Source organism: Falco biarmicus, chromosome 8 (genome assembly GCF_023638135.1).
Source record: "Falco biarmicus isolate bFalBia1 chromosome 8, bFalBia1.pri, whole genome shotgun sequence".
Classification (NCBI taxonomy): domain Eukaryota; kingdom Metazoa; phylum Chordata; class Aves; order Falconiformes; family Falconidae; genus Falco; species Falco biarmicus.
The window spans coordinates 9,329,173-9,345,579 of record NC_079295.1 but is presented as its reverse complement, the minus strand read 5'-3'; the positions used below and the strand labels follow the sequence as shown (position 1 = coordinate 9,345,579).

General features: G+C 45.1%; 1 protein-coding gene across 12 annotated transcripts in view; it reads left to right on the top strand.

The window, feature by feature from the left end:
• COL6A3 (collagen type VI alpha 3 chain) overlaps positions 1-16,407 on the top strand; it is a 63,291-nt gene that overhangs the window by 20,148 nt on the left and 26,736 nt on the right. For 8 of the 12 annotated variants that reach the window (XM_056348634.1, XM_056348633.1, XM_056348632.1 and 5 more), the window contains 9 exons: positions 2,752-3,351; positions 4,666-5,232; positions 7,919-8,539; positions 9,666-10,265; positions 10,861-11,463; positions 11,859-12,461; positions 14,106-14,452; positions 14,892-14,970; positions 15,324-15,469. In XM_056348634.1, coding sequence (XP_056204609.1) covers positions 2,752-3,351; positions 4,666-5,232; positions 7,919-8,539; positions 9,666-10,265; positions 10,861-11,463; positions 11,859-12,461; positions 14,106-14,452; positions 14,892-14,970; positions 15,324-15,469 — 4,166 coding nt within the window. The remainder of the gene's footprint in view (positions 1-2,751; positions 3,352-4,665; positions 5,233-7,918; positions 8,540-9,665; positions 10,266-10,860; positions 11,464-11,858; positions 12,462-14,105; positions 14,453-14,891; positions 14,971-15,323; positions 15,470-16,407) is intronic. The other 4 variants (XM_056348635.1, XM_056348641.1, XM_056348637.1 and 1 more) reach the window with 3 other exon arrangements.

Here is a 16,407-nt window from a genome sequence, read left to right as displayed (position 1 = left end):
CACCTGTTTCAGCATAGCTAAATGTTGTCTCAAGGATTTGCAAAACGTGCATGAACAGATCGGTGAATCTGGTAGCATGGTGGTTGTTACAGCTTTGCCATTCCTTCCTGGAGATTTTTGTCCCATTCCATATTTGTCACCAACACTTAAAGGCCTGGATGTGGAAGATGTGCTTTACTAGTAGGTACTGAAATCATTCAGTGGAGGCTTTTTCGCTCCCTTAGGGTTTGTGTAACCTATGAACAGGGCACACTGTGAGCGTTACAATCTCTTTCCCAGTTTGAAAATTATCTGTAGTGGATATTTGCTCAAGAAAGCTTAGAAGTTTCTTCTGAGTGTGAAGAAAATAAGCAAGTTTGTTCACGGAGACATTCAGAGAAAGCTAGCCTGACACTGTTGGACTGAAACTCACCCTTTAAGAACATATTTACAGTTTTAATATCATTTACTCAGCTCAAGCCCTAAGAGGCGTACAAGACTATTGCAAATTGTTGATTTTAATTTAATCTTTTTAGGAGATGATCCAAAGCCCCATGAAGCCAGTAGATTCTTTTTATTTGGTCTTGCCATTGACATCAGTAGACTTTGGAAGTAATCCAGCTGCTAGAGTCATGTCTTTTGAGGCAGTTTCCCCTGCATTTCAAGAGGTGTTCTAGCTGCACAGAGAGTTTATACCAGATTTCTCAGGATTTCTTCCCAATAGAGATGCTTGAGGTTGAATTAATGGTGCACTAGACTGTATTTGAACCTTGCATTTCTGTCTCATGGCATATAAACATTAGAAAAACAGGACTTGTTCCAGCTCCCAGTAAGGCCAGTAGTGAGGTTCCCATTGGCTTAAGTGGGTGTCCAACCATGTCCGTATTTTTTCTTGTTCCTTTTAGTAATTTGAAATTATAAATCACAGTGCAAAAGAAACTGAGATTTTGGAAAGGGTCCTTAAAGAATTAAAGCCGATAGCTGATTTACATGAAGAGCAGACATTTTGAAATCAGTTTGCCAATACTTGTCCTTAATTAAGATGAATATCACGGGGCTTATCATTTAAAAAGCTTTTTTTCATAATGTGTTTCTTGCTAATACAGTTTTGCATGGCTATACACCAAAACTTGACATTTTTATTTTTCAATGTAAATTAAAAATGTTCTTATACTTCCATGTTCTTTAAAGCTCATTCATGCAGCTTCTATTTTCTTCCAGTCCTTTTGCTTTACTGTACTCACAGCTATTGACATAGGCAAGAATCAAATAATCATATCCTACTCTGTAAAATAAGTATTAGTAGTAATATAACTGATTTTGACACTGAGCAGTCTGTTATATTTCAGCTAGGTATTGTCTCACCCTGGGCCTTGAATGGCACTTCTCTGGGAAAAATTAAAAATGCAGAAAGCCAAGACAATCTGTAAAATCTGAGAGCAATGCCTGTACTCCAAAGAGCCCTTTTCTCCCTTTTGCTTTTGATATCTCAGTATTTATGTATTTCATATATTGGACAGCAAGCTTACAGGGACAAGGCAAGCTAGACAGATGGATGAATATAGCCATATACCCATAGGTAAATGCTTCAGACAGAAAGATAATGAACAGAATTAGCAATGGGCATAAATATATTCTCGAATAACTTATTTGGAAGAAGGCGTCCAGGTGGGATGCATTAGATGAACCCACTCATCAGTTCTCTGAGATCTTATTTAAAGTTTTGGCATTTTTGTCTGCCATCTGGACATGACACAGCTAGAGAAAAAAGCACAGGGGGGATGCTTCTGTGGTGTCTTTGGAGTGACATTGCAGCTCTGTGCCTTGGGGCTCAAATGCTGGGAGACCGCCCACGAAGGATTTATCCTTATAAAAGGAGCTGAGAACTGCCTGGTTACTGCCAGAAGTGGGAAATTTCCCTCCCTTCAAAAGCCCACAAAACTGATGTCTACAACTGCAGATATCAAAATGCAGTTTTCTGAATCAAATGCAGGTGCCAAAAAGGCAGGTGTCGTAGGCAGCCGTTGCAGCCTCGTCTGGACCAGCTTTTCGAAGCCTATTAGTAAAAGTTGTTTCCAATACCCACAGAAAATACCGACCAAATTGGTTACTTGGCAGAAGTGTTTTCCCATGCAAGTGGAGCCGAAGTCTGCACCGTGGGCAGAGCTGCAGCTGGCTGCACAGCGTGAGCGTGGAAGTCACTGCAGGGCAGGATGTGGTTCTCTGCATCTAGGGATGCATGGGAGCAGCCCCATGGAATAGGGGACTGCTTAATAAGGGGCTGATCGTGCTGGGTGTCAAAGCACACTTTAGATGCCAGAAAGCAGAAACGTTCCCTATTGCTTTGATGGAAAGTCCCAAGTAAATGTGTGGTGACTTGCAGATAAGCCAGGTGGCTGTAGGCGTAATTGTGTTGCTCCACCAGAATCAATGAAGCCGCCTTTTTCTGGCTAAGGATCCGGCCCAGAGCATGCAACTCTATTTGGCAGCCATTGAAAACATCTGCCATGGCAGAGGCTGAGCCCCATTGGTAAACCTGACTTCTTTTAAAAGACTTTTCAGTGCAAGTCAGAAACCTCCCCTGCCAAATTTAGTAATTTCCAGCAAGGCCCTTGTTACTTCTGTGCTGATCACACTCTGTCTCTTTTTCTCCCTTCTTCCTTCTAACAAGGTTTACATGCGTGTACAGCGTATGCTGTATGCACACATGAAAAAAATTTTCCATTTTTGTTTTCTGTGATGTCTCATGTTATTTTCTGTGCTCTACTGCAGTTCAAGTAACCAAAAGGGATATCATCTTTCTTTTGGATGGATCACTCAACGTCGGAAATGCCAACTTCCCCTTTGTCCGTGACTTTGTTGCCACCCTAGTTAACTACCTTGATGTCGGCAGTGACAAAATCCGAGTTGGCTTAGTGCAATTTAGTGACACTCCTAAAACAGAGTTCTATCTGTACTCGTACCAAACCAAATCAGACATAATTCAACGTTTGGGGCAGCTGAGGCCCAAGGGGGGGTCAGTGCTGAACACTGGCTCTGCACTGAACTTTGTGCTTTCAAATCACTTCACGGAAGCTGGTGGGAGCAGAATAAATGAACAAGTGCCGCAGGTCCTAGTCCTGGTGACGGCAGGGAGGTCTGCCGATCCCTTCTTGCAAGTTTCCAATGAATTAGCTCGGGCTGGAGTGCTGACTTTTGCTGTTGGAGTTAGGAGTGCGGATAAGGCAGAACTTGAACAGATTGCCTTTAATCCAAGAATGGTATATTTTATGGATGATTTCAGTGCTCTGACAGCTTTACCCCAGGAGTTAAATAAGCCTATAACCACATATGTTAGTGGAGGTGTGGAAGAGGTTCCACTCGCCCCAACAGGTAATATATACTTCCTTCATGTTGACTGCATTAAGTTAATCTTGTTTCTTTTGACTGTTTGTTCCAAATGTATACCTTCACATCTGCCTATGGCCCCAAGTCATCAAAACAGTTAGGGCTATGCTTAACCATCAACACGTGGCTTGACACTGGCAGCTCTGAATTTCAAGTCATTGCTAGCACACGTCAAAGACAGCCCCATTTGAAGTCTTTTGGCAGGTCAGGACCAAAGGAGGCTCCCAGTGAGTCTGTGCCCACCAGTCACTTACTCAGGTGTTCCCTTTCTGTTGCTCTAATAATGTCGCAACCTGCAAATGCATTGTCTGCGCTAGCTCAGGCAATGGTAGCGTGCACCTTTGACCACAAGGAATGGTGTGGAAAGGTTAAAGTCATGCCCAAGAGCACAGAGGAGCAGAGATCTAGGCAAGTACAGGTGGCTGGATCCTTCCTCCGAGCCACTTTGTTGAAGTGCTGTTACCAGGCTGTCACAGGTGCTGAGTTTGACTCCAGATATTCAAAGTTATCTACCAACATTAAACCCAAAAGCCGTTGGCACGGTTAACCCCTTTTAAACAGGTATTTGCTCACTAATTTCCTTATTGTGGCTATGTGCATATGAAGATGTAAGAATAACCAGGATTGCTTAGTGTGGAAAGGAGACCGTTAAGATTAATGTGAAAGGTGTTAAGACACACAGATATGAGATGCTTGGTTTTGCCTTGGATATTCAATGAGATTGAAAGGGCATCAAACGGAAACAGGTAAAAGGCTTTTTCTCCTCCCAAAGTCGTAACTTGCCTATGGATTTAAATGTTCCTTGTGATGCAGCTGGGAGAAGTATTTTAAAAGAATACAGAAAATGCTTTATGTGTGTATGTATATATAAACTAATGTCTATTTGGTATCTGCTGAGCCTTTGAATAGGAAAAAACCCCACAACAACCCAACCCTCCAATGCTTTTGTACTTCATGCCTGTATTATCTGGCATATTGCTAGACCATCACCGTCCTAATCTGAAAGAACCAAGTTATGATTTGACTGATAATGCTATACAGTATATGACACGACTATCTGGTGCCTGAATTAATTGACTCTTAGGATAAAAGTGTCCTTGCTTCCCCTTCTTCCTCAGATAAATAAGTCAAAGGTACTGTTTAGTCCTGTAGCCTTTGAATACTTTGGTAAATGAAAATCACTCGCTTTGCATATTGAAACCCAGCTAATTTGCAAAGAAGTTTCTAGGATGATGTTTAAGAAGAAAAATGTCTTCATATCTTTTTTTCCCCCTCTTTTCATTTGTGAATTTATTCTAGAAAGCAAGAAAGATATTTTATTCCTGATTGATGGCTCAGCTAACCTCTTGGGTAGCTTTCCTGCTGTCCGGGACTTTGTACACAAAGTCATTTCTGACCTGAACGTGGGTCCCGATGCCACACGAGTAGCTGTAGCTCAGTTCAGTGACACCATCCAAGTTGAATTTGACTTTGCTGAACTGCCGTCTAAGCAAGACATGCTTCTCAAAGTGAAAAGGATGAAGATAAAAACCGGGAAGCAACTGAACATTGGAGCTGCACTAGATGAAGCTATAAGGAGGTTGTTTGTGAAGGAAGCTGGAAGCAGGATCGAAGAAGGGGTTCCTCAGTTTTTGGTCCTCCTTGTTGCTGGGAGATCAACGGATGATGCGGAGCAACCCTCAGATGCTCTGAAGCAAGCTGGAGTTGTGACCTTTGCTATCAAAGCAAAAAATGCCGACTCTGCAGAGCTGGAAAGGATCGTTTACGCCCCACAATTCATTCTGAACGTCGACTCCCTCCCTCGGATTTCAGAGCTTCAGCCAAACATAGTCAACCTGTTGAAAACTATCCAGCTTCAGCCAACAGGTACAGGGACCCCTGGGGTTTCCAAGAGGCTGAAAGACATCACTTACATGCCCCTCTCCATTTGGTAACTGGGGCAGTTTGGTCTGGTGATGTTTAAAGTGATTATGTAGAAATTGCTATTGTACTTGGATTTTCCTCTGATCAGACCCTGATCCAGCAAAGCATTAAGGTCCAAACTGAATTTTAAAGATGAGTAAGGAAAAAGCCTTTTGTTCAGCTGCAAGGGCTGCAGTAGGTGCTGTTACCAGTGTGCAAAACATGGTACAAACCTGAAATAACAGAGAGTTGTTGCCCCAGAGATCTTGCATAAATTGATGTGCAATGCTGGGCAAGGGCTAGAAGAAGAAAATCAAAGCTTGTCTTGATTTCTCTTTCCATCCTCCTTTTTCTGGAGGAGTGGTAGGGAGTAAGGAGAACTGCAGCGCACTGGATTCGCTTTTGCTCCGTTATTTCTTACAGGATATGATGGCAGTTTATACATTTTGTACCTGTGCACCAACAAATTAGATGCTCTTGACTCGGTTACAGTTACAAGCTCAGTAGATGTGTACGGATTAATTGAAGAATAATAAAAAAATCATAAAAAGAATCACACAACCACAATTACAAATTCACACTGCGATACTGGAAATGATATATGTCCAGCTGTGTGATTTCCTGAGGCAGACCTAATCTGAGAATTAATGTGTCTCCCAACAGCAGGTGGGGGCTAGGAAAAGTATAATAACATCCGTGCCATCTCTTTGTAAAAGTCCTGGGCAGATGGACTTAGAATCATAGAAACATAAAAAAGAAATAGGGCTGGAAGGGATCTCAGGGTGCCATCTACTACATACCTTTGTCCCCAACAGGATCTTCTTGTCTAGAACAGCTGGAATTTGTCTAATCTGTTCTGAAAACCCTCTGATGGAGGAGATTTCCCAGCCTCCATAATCAATCTGTTCAGTTGCTTTTACCTGTATCAATAGATATTTTTCCTGAATGTCAGACCTCTGCCTTCCTAGTCATAGTTTATGCCTTTCACATCTCCTTTAACTCAAGGACACAGATGTCAGTTCATTCCCATGTTTTGTGTGACACCCTTTCATTTTCTTTGTTTGCTATGTATGTCTTGTCTTGTTCCTCTTGCCACCAGCTGCCTATGCAGCTCATTCCCATTTTTCCTTGTAGGTCTTGTAGATTTTCTACCTTTTCACCCTTGTCTCTCTGACATCAGCCTGCTCCAAATGACCAGAGTGCAACAATGGTGTCACCTGATCATCTTTTACTCCATCATTTTCATGTGGAGTCATTGCCCTTCCCATATTTGTGCAGCTTCTACCTCAACATAGACTAGTGCAACTAGTGCTCTTGAGCTGCATCCTCCCTTTTCAAACCATTTCTGTCTTGTCAAGACCATTTTCAATCCCTTTGACCATCGAGCACTGTGAATAATTGTGCTAATTGCTCACAAATAGCTGCATCCACCTACTTTTCAAGAAATTCTTGGCTAAAAGAGAACCCCCTCATAACAGTGTCCTATTTATTTCCTCTTTATCTGCTACCCAGAAACTTTTGACAGGACTGTTCCCCTGCTTCTTAACTTAAGAGGGGGTGTATGAAACTGGGATACACCAGGCAATGTCCGCTCCCTCTTCCTACCTGTATTGCTCAACACAAACTATATTAATATTCCAGTCCTGTGCATTAACCCACCAAGTTTCCAACATTCCTCTTAAATAATAAACTTGATCTGAAGTCTGCGTTAAGACTTCAACTGCCCTTGTTAACTCTTTATATGTCTAGCATTCATAAGCAGGTATTTAAGATTTTTTTTCAGAGGGACCGATCATACTGTTGCTTGTCACACTTGATCCTGCTATAAACAAGCCAACAGCACTTTTGAGGATGTTGTCCATCAGTTTCTGTGTTTGAGAGGCAGTGATGTTTTCTGCTTAGCTGAGCCAAACCTTTGCAATTCTGTTAGTCAAAAGCAGAACACGTCAACAGTTCGCTGATCTTTGACATTTCACGGTCTTGTTCTTTTTAAAAAAGAACGTTTGGTCACAATTAGTATTTTTTTTTGCTTGAAGTTAGTAAAAAAAATAATCAATGTCTAGCATCTTAGAAAAGCATTTCAGAGTTTTCAGTTGGATGTCCTTTCTAATAAATTCTTATTTTTTATGAGCGTGTGCAGGATTATTTATTTCTAAGTTCAGTGATGCCTCAGAGAAGTTTTTCTCTCTCTTCACCAACTCCTTCTAAGCACCCTCTCTGCAGTATGCTATTTCATTCAGAAACTCAGTTTTCTCTGGGAGAAAAAGATCCCTGATGCCCCAGACTCCTGTTCATATTGCAAAGCCATGTGCCAGCTCCCAGCCACCTTGGGAGCACATGGCTTCTCCCAGCCTCAGGTAGGAGATGGCACCTGGAGTGCTTGGCACCCTATTTCCTATGGGTCTATGATTCTATGACTTGGTGGGTAAGGCACGGCACACGTTGCACTGCGGTTTCCACCGACTTCCACCCATCTGCCTCTTCGCCAGGGATTGCATCTGATGGCAAAGGAACCGAGCCACCCATCCTGATACCTCGCTTTCCCCTCCCCGAGCTTTTGTACTCCTTCGGTTCAATGTATGCGGAGCCTAATAATCACTGCAAAAGAGAATCTCACTTATTCCCCCCTTCCCCTACTTGTCTCAAACAGTAGTTGAGAGAGGTGAGAAGAAGGATGTAGTGTTTCTAATCGATGGCTCGGATGGTGTCAGAAGAGGCTTCCCACTACTGAAGACCTTTGTCCAAAGAGTTGTTGAAAGCCTGGATATCGGTCGTGACAAGGTCCGTGTCGCCGTCGCACAGTACAGCAATGTCATACAACCCGAGTTCTTACTCGACACCCATGAAGACAAAGCAGATCTCATCAGCGCCATCCAGGAGCTGAAGGTTATGGGAGGATCTCCTCTGAACACTGGAGCAGCCCTCGACTATCTCATCAAGAATGTGTTCACGGTGTCTAGCGGCAGCAGGATAGCGGAAGGTGTCCCGCAGTTCCTGATTCTGCTGACCGCTGACCGGTCCCAGGATGATGTGAGGAGGCCCTCAGTGGTCCTGAAGACGAGTGGCACTGTGCCCTTTGGCATTGGGATTGGGAATGCTGACCTCACAGAGCTGCAGACGATCTCCTTCCTCCCAGATTTTGCTATCTCTGTGCCTGACTTCAGCCAGCTGGATACAGTGCAGCAGGTCGTCTCGAACAGAGTCATCCGGCTGACCAAGAAAGAGATAGAGTCACTTGCCCCTGATCTGGTTTTTACATCACCCAGCCCAGGTGAGAAGATGTTTGTGTCTGCACCCAGAGCCAGCGGCAAAATATGATGTTTAGTAACATCATGGTTGCAACACAAACTAAGAAAAGCAAAGATGGTCATGGCTAAGGCTCCAAGTCTGTCTTGGTCTCATTGTTGATGTACTTAGGGTTGGTAAGAGCTGTGTAATCAAGCTGAGCCACCTTTAAGCCCAGTCCCTCAAGGTGGTCCATGTTGTATCCACATGGAAGACCCACAAACTGAATGCTATGACCTTAATCTTATTTTAAGTTGAAGGATTTTAAGTCCATGCTATTCCTCCTGGAATGGAACTTGCGTCATTTAGATGCTACAGGGATGCCTTCACACCATTATAAATCAAGGTCAGCTTTCTGCTAAATGTAAGACCTGCTGATGCATCTTACATTTGCCACGCTTATTCGCTGGGGGAAGGGAAACTGGAAGTGGGCATCAGGAAAAGGATCGGTCTCACTTGAAATGAAATCCAGCCAGTGTATGTCTGGGATGAAGGGTACCCACCCCAGATCAGTCCCTTTGAAGTCCACCATCCTACTCTATTCATTCCCTTCAGAGCCAGACTGCTTTCTTCTATCCTCATGTATCAGCGTGATACTCAGCGATAATTCAGGCTCTGGCCTGAATTACCGCTGCAGAAAACATTTTATTAGGAAGCAAAAAGTCATCCTGGAAAGGCAGAAGCTGAGAGAATAATAGAACAGAAGCTTTTCTAGAGGACAAAGCCAAAGAAAGAGGGGTGGTTCTGAGTGTAAAATAACCCCAGGCTGCCTGGCAACCTGCCCTGAGTAAGGAGCATCACCAGGCTACGTTTCCTTGGGTAGAGATCCCACAAGGAATTATTGTTTCAGGTTTCACCTTCTCCCTCTTGCTTCCTTCACTCTGGAAGTTGCTCTTCTTGCACTGCCTGGCGAAGTGCCTAGCAGACTGGTCCTGTCTCTGGGTTGAACCCAGAGCTGCCTGCTGGAGCTCCCAATAGGTATCACAGGGAACAAAATGACGAGCATCCTCCCCATGGCTAAAGGCATGGGCCAGTGATGTAGGTGATGAGCTTAGCTGCTCTCCATAAGCAATGCCCAATGCATCTTCTGACCGCTGCCTTCTTTCCTGCAGCGGGTGTGAAGAGGGACGTCGTGTTCATGGTTGATGGCTCCCGCTATGCTGCCCAGGAGTTCTACCTCATCCGTGATCTCATTGAGAGGATAGTGAACAACTTGGATGTGGGCTTTGACACCACCAGGATTTCGGTGATCCAATTCAGTGAGCATCCCCACGTGGAGTTCCTGCTCAATGCCCACTCCACCAAGGATGAGGTGCAGAGTGCCGTGAGACGGCTGCGGCCACAGGGTGGCCAGCAGGTGAACGTGGGGGAGGCCCTTGAGTTTGTGGCAAAGACCATCTTCACCCGACCCTCTGGGAGCCGCATAGAGGAAGGTGTCCCTCAGTTTTTGGTCATCCTTTCCTCCCGCAAGTCCGATGATGACTTAGAGTATCCATCACTCCAAGTCAAACAAGTGGGGGTGGCACCTATGGTGGTAGCAAAGAATGTGGAGCCTGAGGAGATGGTGCAGATTGCTCTTAGTCCTGATTATGTATTCCAAGTCTCCAGCTTCCAGGAACTGCCCAGCCTCGAGCAGAAGCTGCTGACTCCTATTGAAACCCTGACTGGGGACCAAATCAGACGGCTGCTGGGAGATGTGCAACCCCCCGTAGGTAAGGCTCTGTCAATACCAGCTGTCTCTGGGTTGCTGTTCAAGTAAATGTTGCCCAAATGTGTAAATAACTTTCCATCCCACCTTTGTAAACCAAGGTTTTCCTTAGTTAAAAAAAAACATGTACAGTTTTAGAAGGAAACTTTTAGGTATGTGGAATTTCTACTTATGCACCTAAATACATTATAACATGATTTTCAGGTCAAGTACCTAAATACATTACCTATTTTGATTTTCAAGTCAAATACTGCAATGTGTATAATTACCTATTCCAAATTTAGCAGCTTTCTAGGAGGGACATAAATCTGGGGCAAAATGAAGCTGGAAACATTGACTAATCCAGAGTAGAGTGGTAATGAATGAAACCGATAAGGCTCTGAGTAATGCATGCTTCAAATATTAGTCAGGCTGTTAACACGCAGATGCACACTTACACACAAGCCCTTTTGAGAGGCTCCCTGCAGCACTATGCCTGAAGTTGGATAAAATATGCCACACAGTTTTACATCACATGAGAGGAGATAGCACAGAAATCCTCCAGCAAAGCTTAAGCAAAGGCTTGGCACAAAATATCCTCTCTTCTTGCTTCCCTGCAGATACTTCTGGTGATGAAAAGGATGTAGTCTTCCTCATTGACAGCTCCGACAGCGTTAGACCCGATGGGCTTGCTCACATTCGGGATTTCATCAGCAGAATTGTCCAGCAGCTGGATGTTGGGCCAAACAAAGTGCGAATCGGCGTGGTGCAGTTCAGCAATAACGTCTTCCCTGAGTTCTACCTGAAGACCCACAAGTCCAAAAACGCTGTCCTGCAAGCCATCCGCCGCTTGAGGCTTAGAGGGGGTTCCCCCGTGAATGCTGGCAAAGCCCTAGACTACGTGGTGAAGAACTACTTTATCAAGTCTGCAGGGAGCAGGATAGAAGATGGAGTGCCCCAACACCTAGTCGTCATTCTTGGAGACCGCTCCCAGGATGATGTGAACAGGCCTGCTAATGTGATCACTTCAACAAGCATTAAACCCCTGGGTGTCGGAGCCAGAAACGTGGACAGGGACCAGCTGCAGGTCATCACCAATGATCCCGAACGTGTGCTTGTGGTACAAGACTTCACAGGACTCCCGACTTTAGAAAAGAAGGTGCAGAGTATTCTTGAAGAGCTTCCGATACCAACAACAGAAACCCCTGTATACCCAGGACCTGGTAAGGCTGCTATTCATCCTGTAGACTTTTCTGGACAGAACACAGATAGAATTTGTATAATGTGAAAATGATTCGGTAATAACACCTTCCGATGTCCAGCCCTTTGGTCACATCGATTTAACACTTTGAAGAAGATTTTGTTGAGCGTAGGAAAGAATAGAATTAGACTTGAAATGAGATGAGAGTGTCTATCACAAAAGGAAGTAATGTTGTATGAAGTGTAGTAAGTGTTGCACAAACCCTTTCTTCTTGTACGGATGTAAAATCATGCCAAAGACCGACGAAACTATAAAGGTAGGAAGCAGAGGGAAGCACAACGCTACTTCACAAAGCATCTTAAATATTATAGATGCCACAAGCAATTAACAACTGTCTTTTCTTTGTAATCTTTTCAGGAGGTAAAAAGCAGGCTGACATTGTGTTTTTGCTGGATGGCTCCATCAATCTGGGGAGAGATAACTTCCAAGAAGTTCTTCAGTTTGTCTACTCTGTGGTGGATGCCATTTATAGAGATGGTGACTCTATCCAGGTAGGACTGGCCCAGTACAACTCAGATGTCACCGATGAGTTTTTCCTCAAGGACTACTCCACCAAACCTCAGATTTTAGATGCCATCAACAAAGTCATCTACAAAGGCGGCCGCGTGGCCAACACTGGCACAGCTATTAGGCATATCCAGGCAAACCACTTTGTGAAAGAGGCCGGCAGCCGAATCGACCAGAGGGTGCCCCAGATCGCCTTCATCGTCACGGGTGGGAAGTCCTCAGATGACGGGCCGAGCGCCTCCTCAGAAATCGCCCAGAAAGGCGTCAAGGTATTCGCAGTTGGCGTGAAGAACATCGACCTGAAGGAAGTCAGCAGGCTGGCCAGCGAGAGTGCTACGAGTTTCAGAGCGTCCACAGCCCAGGAGCTGTCTGAGCTGAATGAGCAGGTCCTGGTTACGCTGGAGGCTGCTATGGAGGAGAAATTGTGCCTGGGACCAACAGATGTTATGAGAGGTAAGAGTGATCATTTCATAATGTGCTCAGGTCATTCCTGAAGGTGGCTTTTAATATCCGATGTGTTTTGGCGGACTGTATTGCCTATAGCCTGAGGCGCAGCATGGGCTCAGACCTCCTCCATGAGTGTGGTGGTAGGCTGAAAACCTTTGGTACAAGACGTGCCTGTTGGTGTGCTTCAGCACATGTATGGCTGGTGTGCCATCACTGCAGAGGTACCATCATGGTGGAATGATTTCTGATATGACAATTAGGCACTGAGTCATTGGCCTCCTACCACCACGCTGGAGTGGCTCCTTTATTTAGCTGCCTTTGGACTAAGTCTCACTACCTTCCTCCCCAGATGCACAGGGACACGATGCCAGTTTCATGTTGGCACACCAACTGATTTAGTGCTAAAGCCAAAAGCGATGGTCCTTGTTTTGCCCACTGTGGTTATAACAAGCCAATTGAACTTCTTGGCTGTTCAGTCCCTGGCATGCTGGAAATCAGTATTTCTCTTGCTGGATCATCCAGGGTGCCCACTTGACCTCGTGACAAGTATATAAGAAAACGCTAGGGCATGAGTGGTTGTAGTTTAAGGTAAAATTGCCTTAAGAAGGAATCCCATGCTTTGGCTACTTCAGAAGCCAAGCGAGGGGAATTGGGGTGAGTAAGCGAGCTGGTATTGCTGTCGGACCAGACTCCCAGCAGCTGGTTTAACTTACTACAGCACAGCCAGTCCTACTCCCAGCACAATTAACTGCAGCTCAGCTCTCTGGCTTTTGAGCGGAGGCGTCTCCCAAACCTCTGGAGAAGCTGAAGGAGAGCCACAGCATCCCTGAGCTGAGCAGCAGCTCCACCCGAGATAAAAAACTGAATGCAGGGAAAAGTGAACCTGAACTACTGCTGGTGGTAAGTGTGAGTGCTTCCCGAGTTCAGCGCCAGTGTGATTAACACCAAAGAAAACTCAAACATCTCCCTCTAAGAAAGCCTGTGTAGGCACAGGAGATGTTAAATCCAGACAAAAGGCCCCCCGCATCCTGATTTCCCTGTGCTCCAGACCAATGGGCAGCTCGATGGCTGCAGGGTGGCTCCAAGCCCATGCTAAATATTCCTGCAGAAATGCAGACCGTGCATCACTTTGTTAGCTCAGGCTGAGCAACTTCAGTGCCTCTTTCTGCCCTAATTCCCAGCTATCCCATATAATCCTAGCTACCTCTTTCAGGGACTTGAGATCTGTCACCTGGTTGTCACCTCCCTCAAAATCCCCATGACTGGAGGATGGTCACCTCAAGCACAGGCAGAAGGTTCATGCAGGCTGTGCAAGCACTGACGGGTTTTCACACAGTGGAGGGAATGGAGCAGTCTTGGCTGCCTAAGAAAAATGCAAATGTCTGTTGGACTTGATTTAGTCAACTCCTCCCAGTGCTAAGCAACAATTGCACAGGAGAAAAATCTAGAATTAATAGAATGCAGGTTTTCCAAGGTTATCATTGCTATGATGAAAAGTAGTAGAAGGCATTTGTGTATCAAATGGTAGCAGTTCTTGACATAGAGTGTCTTCTCTAGTGATTAACAGAATAATTAGGAAAGTCATTACTTGAAAAGCAGTTGTACTGTTCAGCAGTGACACTCTCCTCTCTTTTTGCATTTCCCTTTCAGATTGTGACTTAGATGTGATACTTGGCTTTGATGTCACCGATGTTGGGCCCGGCCAAAATATATTCAGTTCCCAGAGAGGTCTGGAGTCCAGAGTCGAGTCCGTGCTGAACAGAATAACACAGATGCAGAAGATCAGCTGCACTGGCAACCAGGCGCCCAACGTCAGGGTAGCCATCATGGCCCAGGCTCGGGGCGGACCCGTGGAGGGACTGGACTTCTCAGAGTACCAGCCTGAGCTCTTCGAGAAGTTTCAGGGCATGCGCTCCCGAGGGCCCTATTTCCTCACGGCAGATACTCTGAGGTCCTACTTGAAAAAATTCAGATCCGCGTCCCCCAGCAGCACCAAGGTAAGTCAAAACCAAGGCCACTGGGATGGTGTTGGCCAGGCAAGCTGATTTCTGATGTATTTTAGGTGGTAAAGCAATTGTAAATCAATAATAATTTAAAAACCCATGAAATACATTTATTCATTATAAATGTGGTCACTTAAGCCCGACATGTTTCCTGCGCTCTCCCTGCATTGTCAGGGTCCTGTCCTGACAAGTGGTGAGCATCGCTGCAGCCAGTATCCATGAGCACTGCTTGGCTGCAAACTACTGCTTCCCAGGTATTTCCCTGTTTGTGCTTTAGCAACAAACACCTGGCACAAAAACGCAAAGCTTCACATCCTGGAGAGGATGCAGCAATTGCCCATCTCCTCCCAGACCGAGTGTCCCTTCAGGTTGTACATTGATTGTGTTTCATACTTGAAACTTGGGTCCTGACAGAAATTTGTTTCTCTTCCAGGTCATAATCCATTTTACTGATGGTGCAGATGACTCAATAGATCAGCTGGAGGCTGCTTCATCTGCTTTGCATACAGAAGGTAACTTTTTTACTCTTCAAGGCAGTGATTACAGCCCATGTTAACATGTGGCACATTTTACCTCCATTTCTCACCAAGCCACCAGCTTTTGATAGTAATGAATTTGGATTTCATGATTTCACATGCACTTGCTGTCCTTCGTTGCCTTCCTGTGATAATTAGTCGCCTGCTGGCACCTGAGCTGCGGGTAGCTTGCACTGAATGTGCTTGAAGTTGATTGTTCTTGATTGAATAATCTCTGTTTGCAATCAAAGAGATGGATAATGACCCATCCTTACAGGGGAGGGTGTACAGGTTCTGCAGAGCATCTCACCCCATCACACAGCCCCTTCTGCTTCCCCCCCATATCTCAGGTGTCAACGCTCTCATCTTCATTGGGCTGGACCGAGTGAGCAATTTTGACAGAGTGATGAAGCTGGAGTTTGGTCGTGGGTTCACCTACAACAGACCACTCAGAGTTAATCTGCTGGACTTGGATTTCGAGCTGGCAGAGCAGCTCGTAAGTAACTTGGCACAGGCAGCACTGCCTTGTAATGCTGGAGGAAAGCCGATGGCTGGATCTCCTGCGGGGCTGAACCGCGGCTGAATTACACCCTCTTGGCTCTGGTTCTCTCCCCTCCCTACCTCACGTCAGCTCTTTTTACAGATGCCACAGCAAATAAGGTTAAGAGCAGATGATGGTGCTGTCTGGTCTCGTACCACTTCTGGAGAAGTCCTGCTCCAGCTGAGGCGACAGTGCATGGGATTAGGTCGAATGGGATGGGATAAGATGCCATCAAAAGCTGCCGTGCTAAAAAGCCTGCCCTCTGCCTATATTTATACTGCTGGTTTTTTTAACCTTATGGGTAATGCACTGTCATGCCTTGTCAGTGCTAAATCTCTTGCAGAAGCACTGCTTTCTAGGTTTCTTTCCCTGAGTTGACACACTGCCTGTATTTCAGACATGCTTTTAACAGATGGAGGAGTTATCCTTTCTTCTTCATAGATTTACTTCCCTCTCAAGTTCATTCAGATAATGAGCTATCAGCCTCGGCGTGTCCACATCCTCCCGACTTCACATCTGCTACCAACATTGCTGAGCTCCTTTTCCAGTATATTTAATAAGATTGGGCTTAACCACTGATCCCTGTCGTAACCTCGCTGGGCCCTTCTCCACAAATCAAAGGGCAACCGCTTGGGAGCAAACCTTGGGTTTTGGGATAAGGGCTAGTCTACAGCCCATCCCCAAGTAATTGGGTTGCCTAGGAAAATCCTTTCAAAATGTAAATGTGCAAAGCTCGCAGGAAACGTTTGCAGCCAGCAATGTACTTGAATGTACTTGGCAAAGAAGATGATTTATAGTTTTTTTCAAAGAAAGTGATTATTTTATTCCTTCTGTTGGATGATGCAAAACCAAGCTGTGATTTCTCTGAATCCATATCTTTTTTTTTCTTTTTC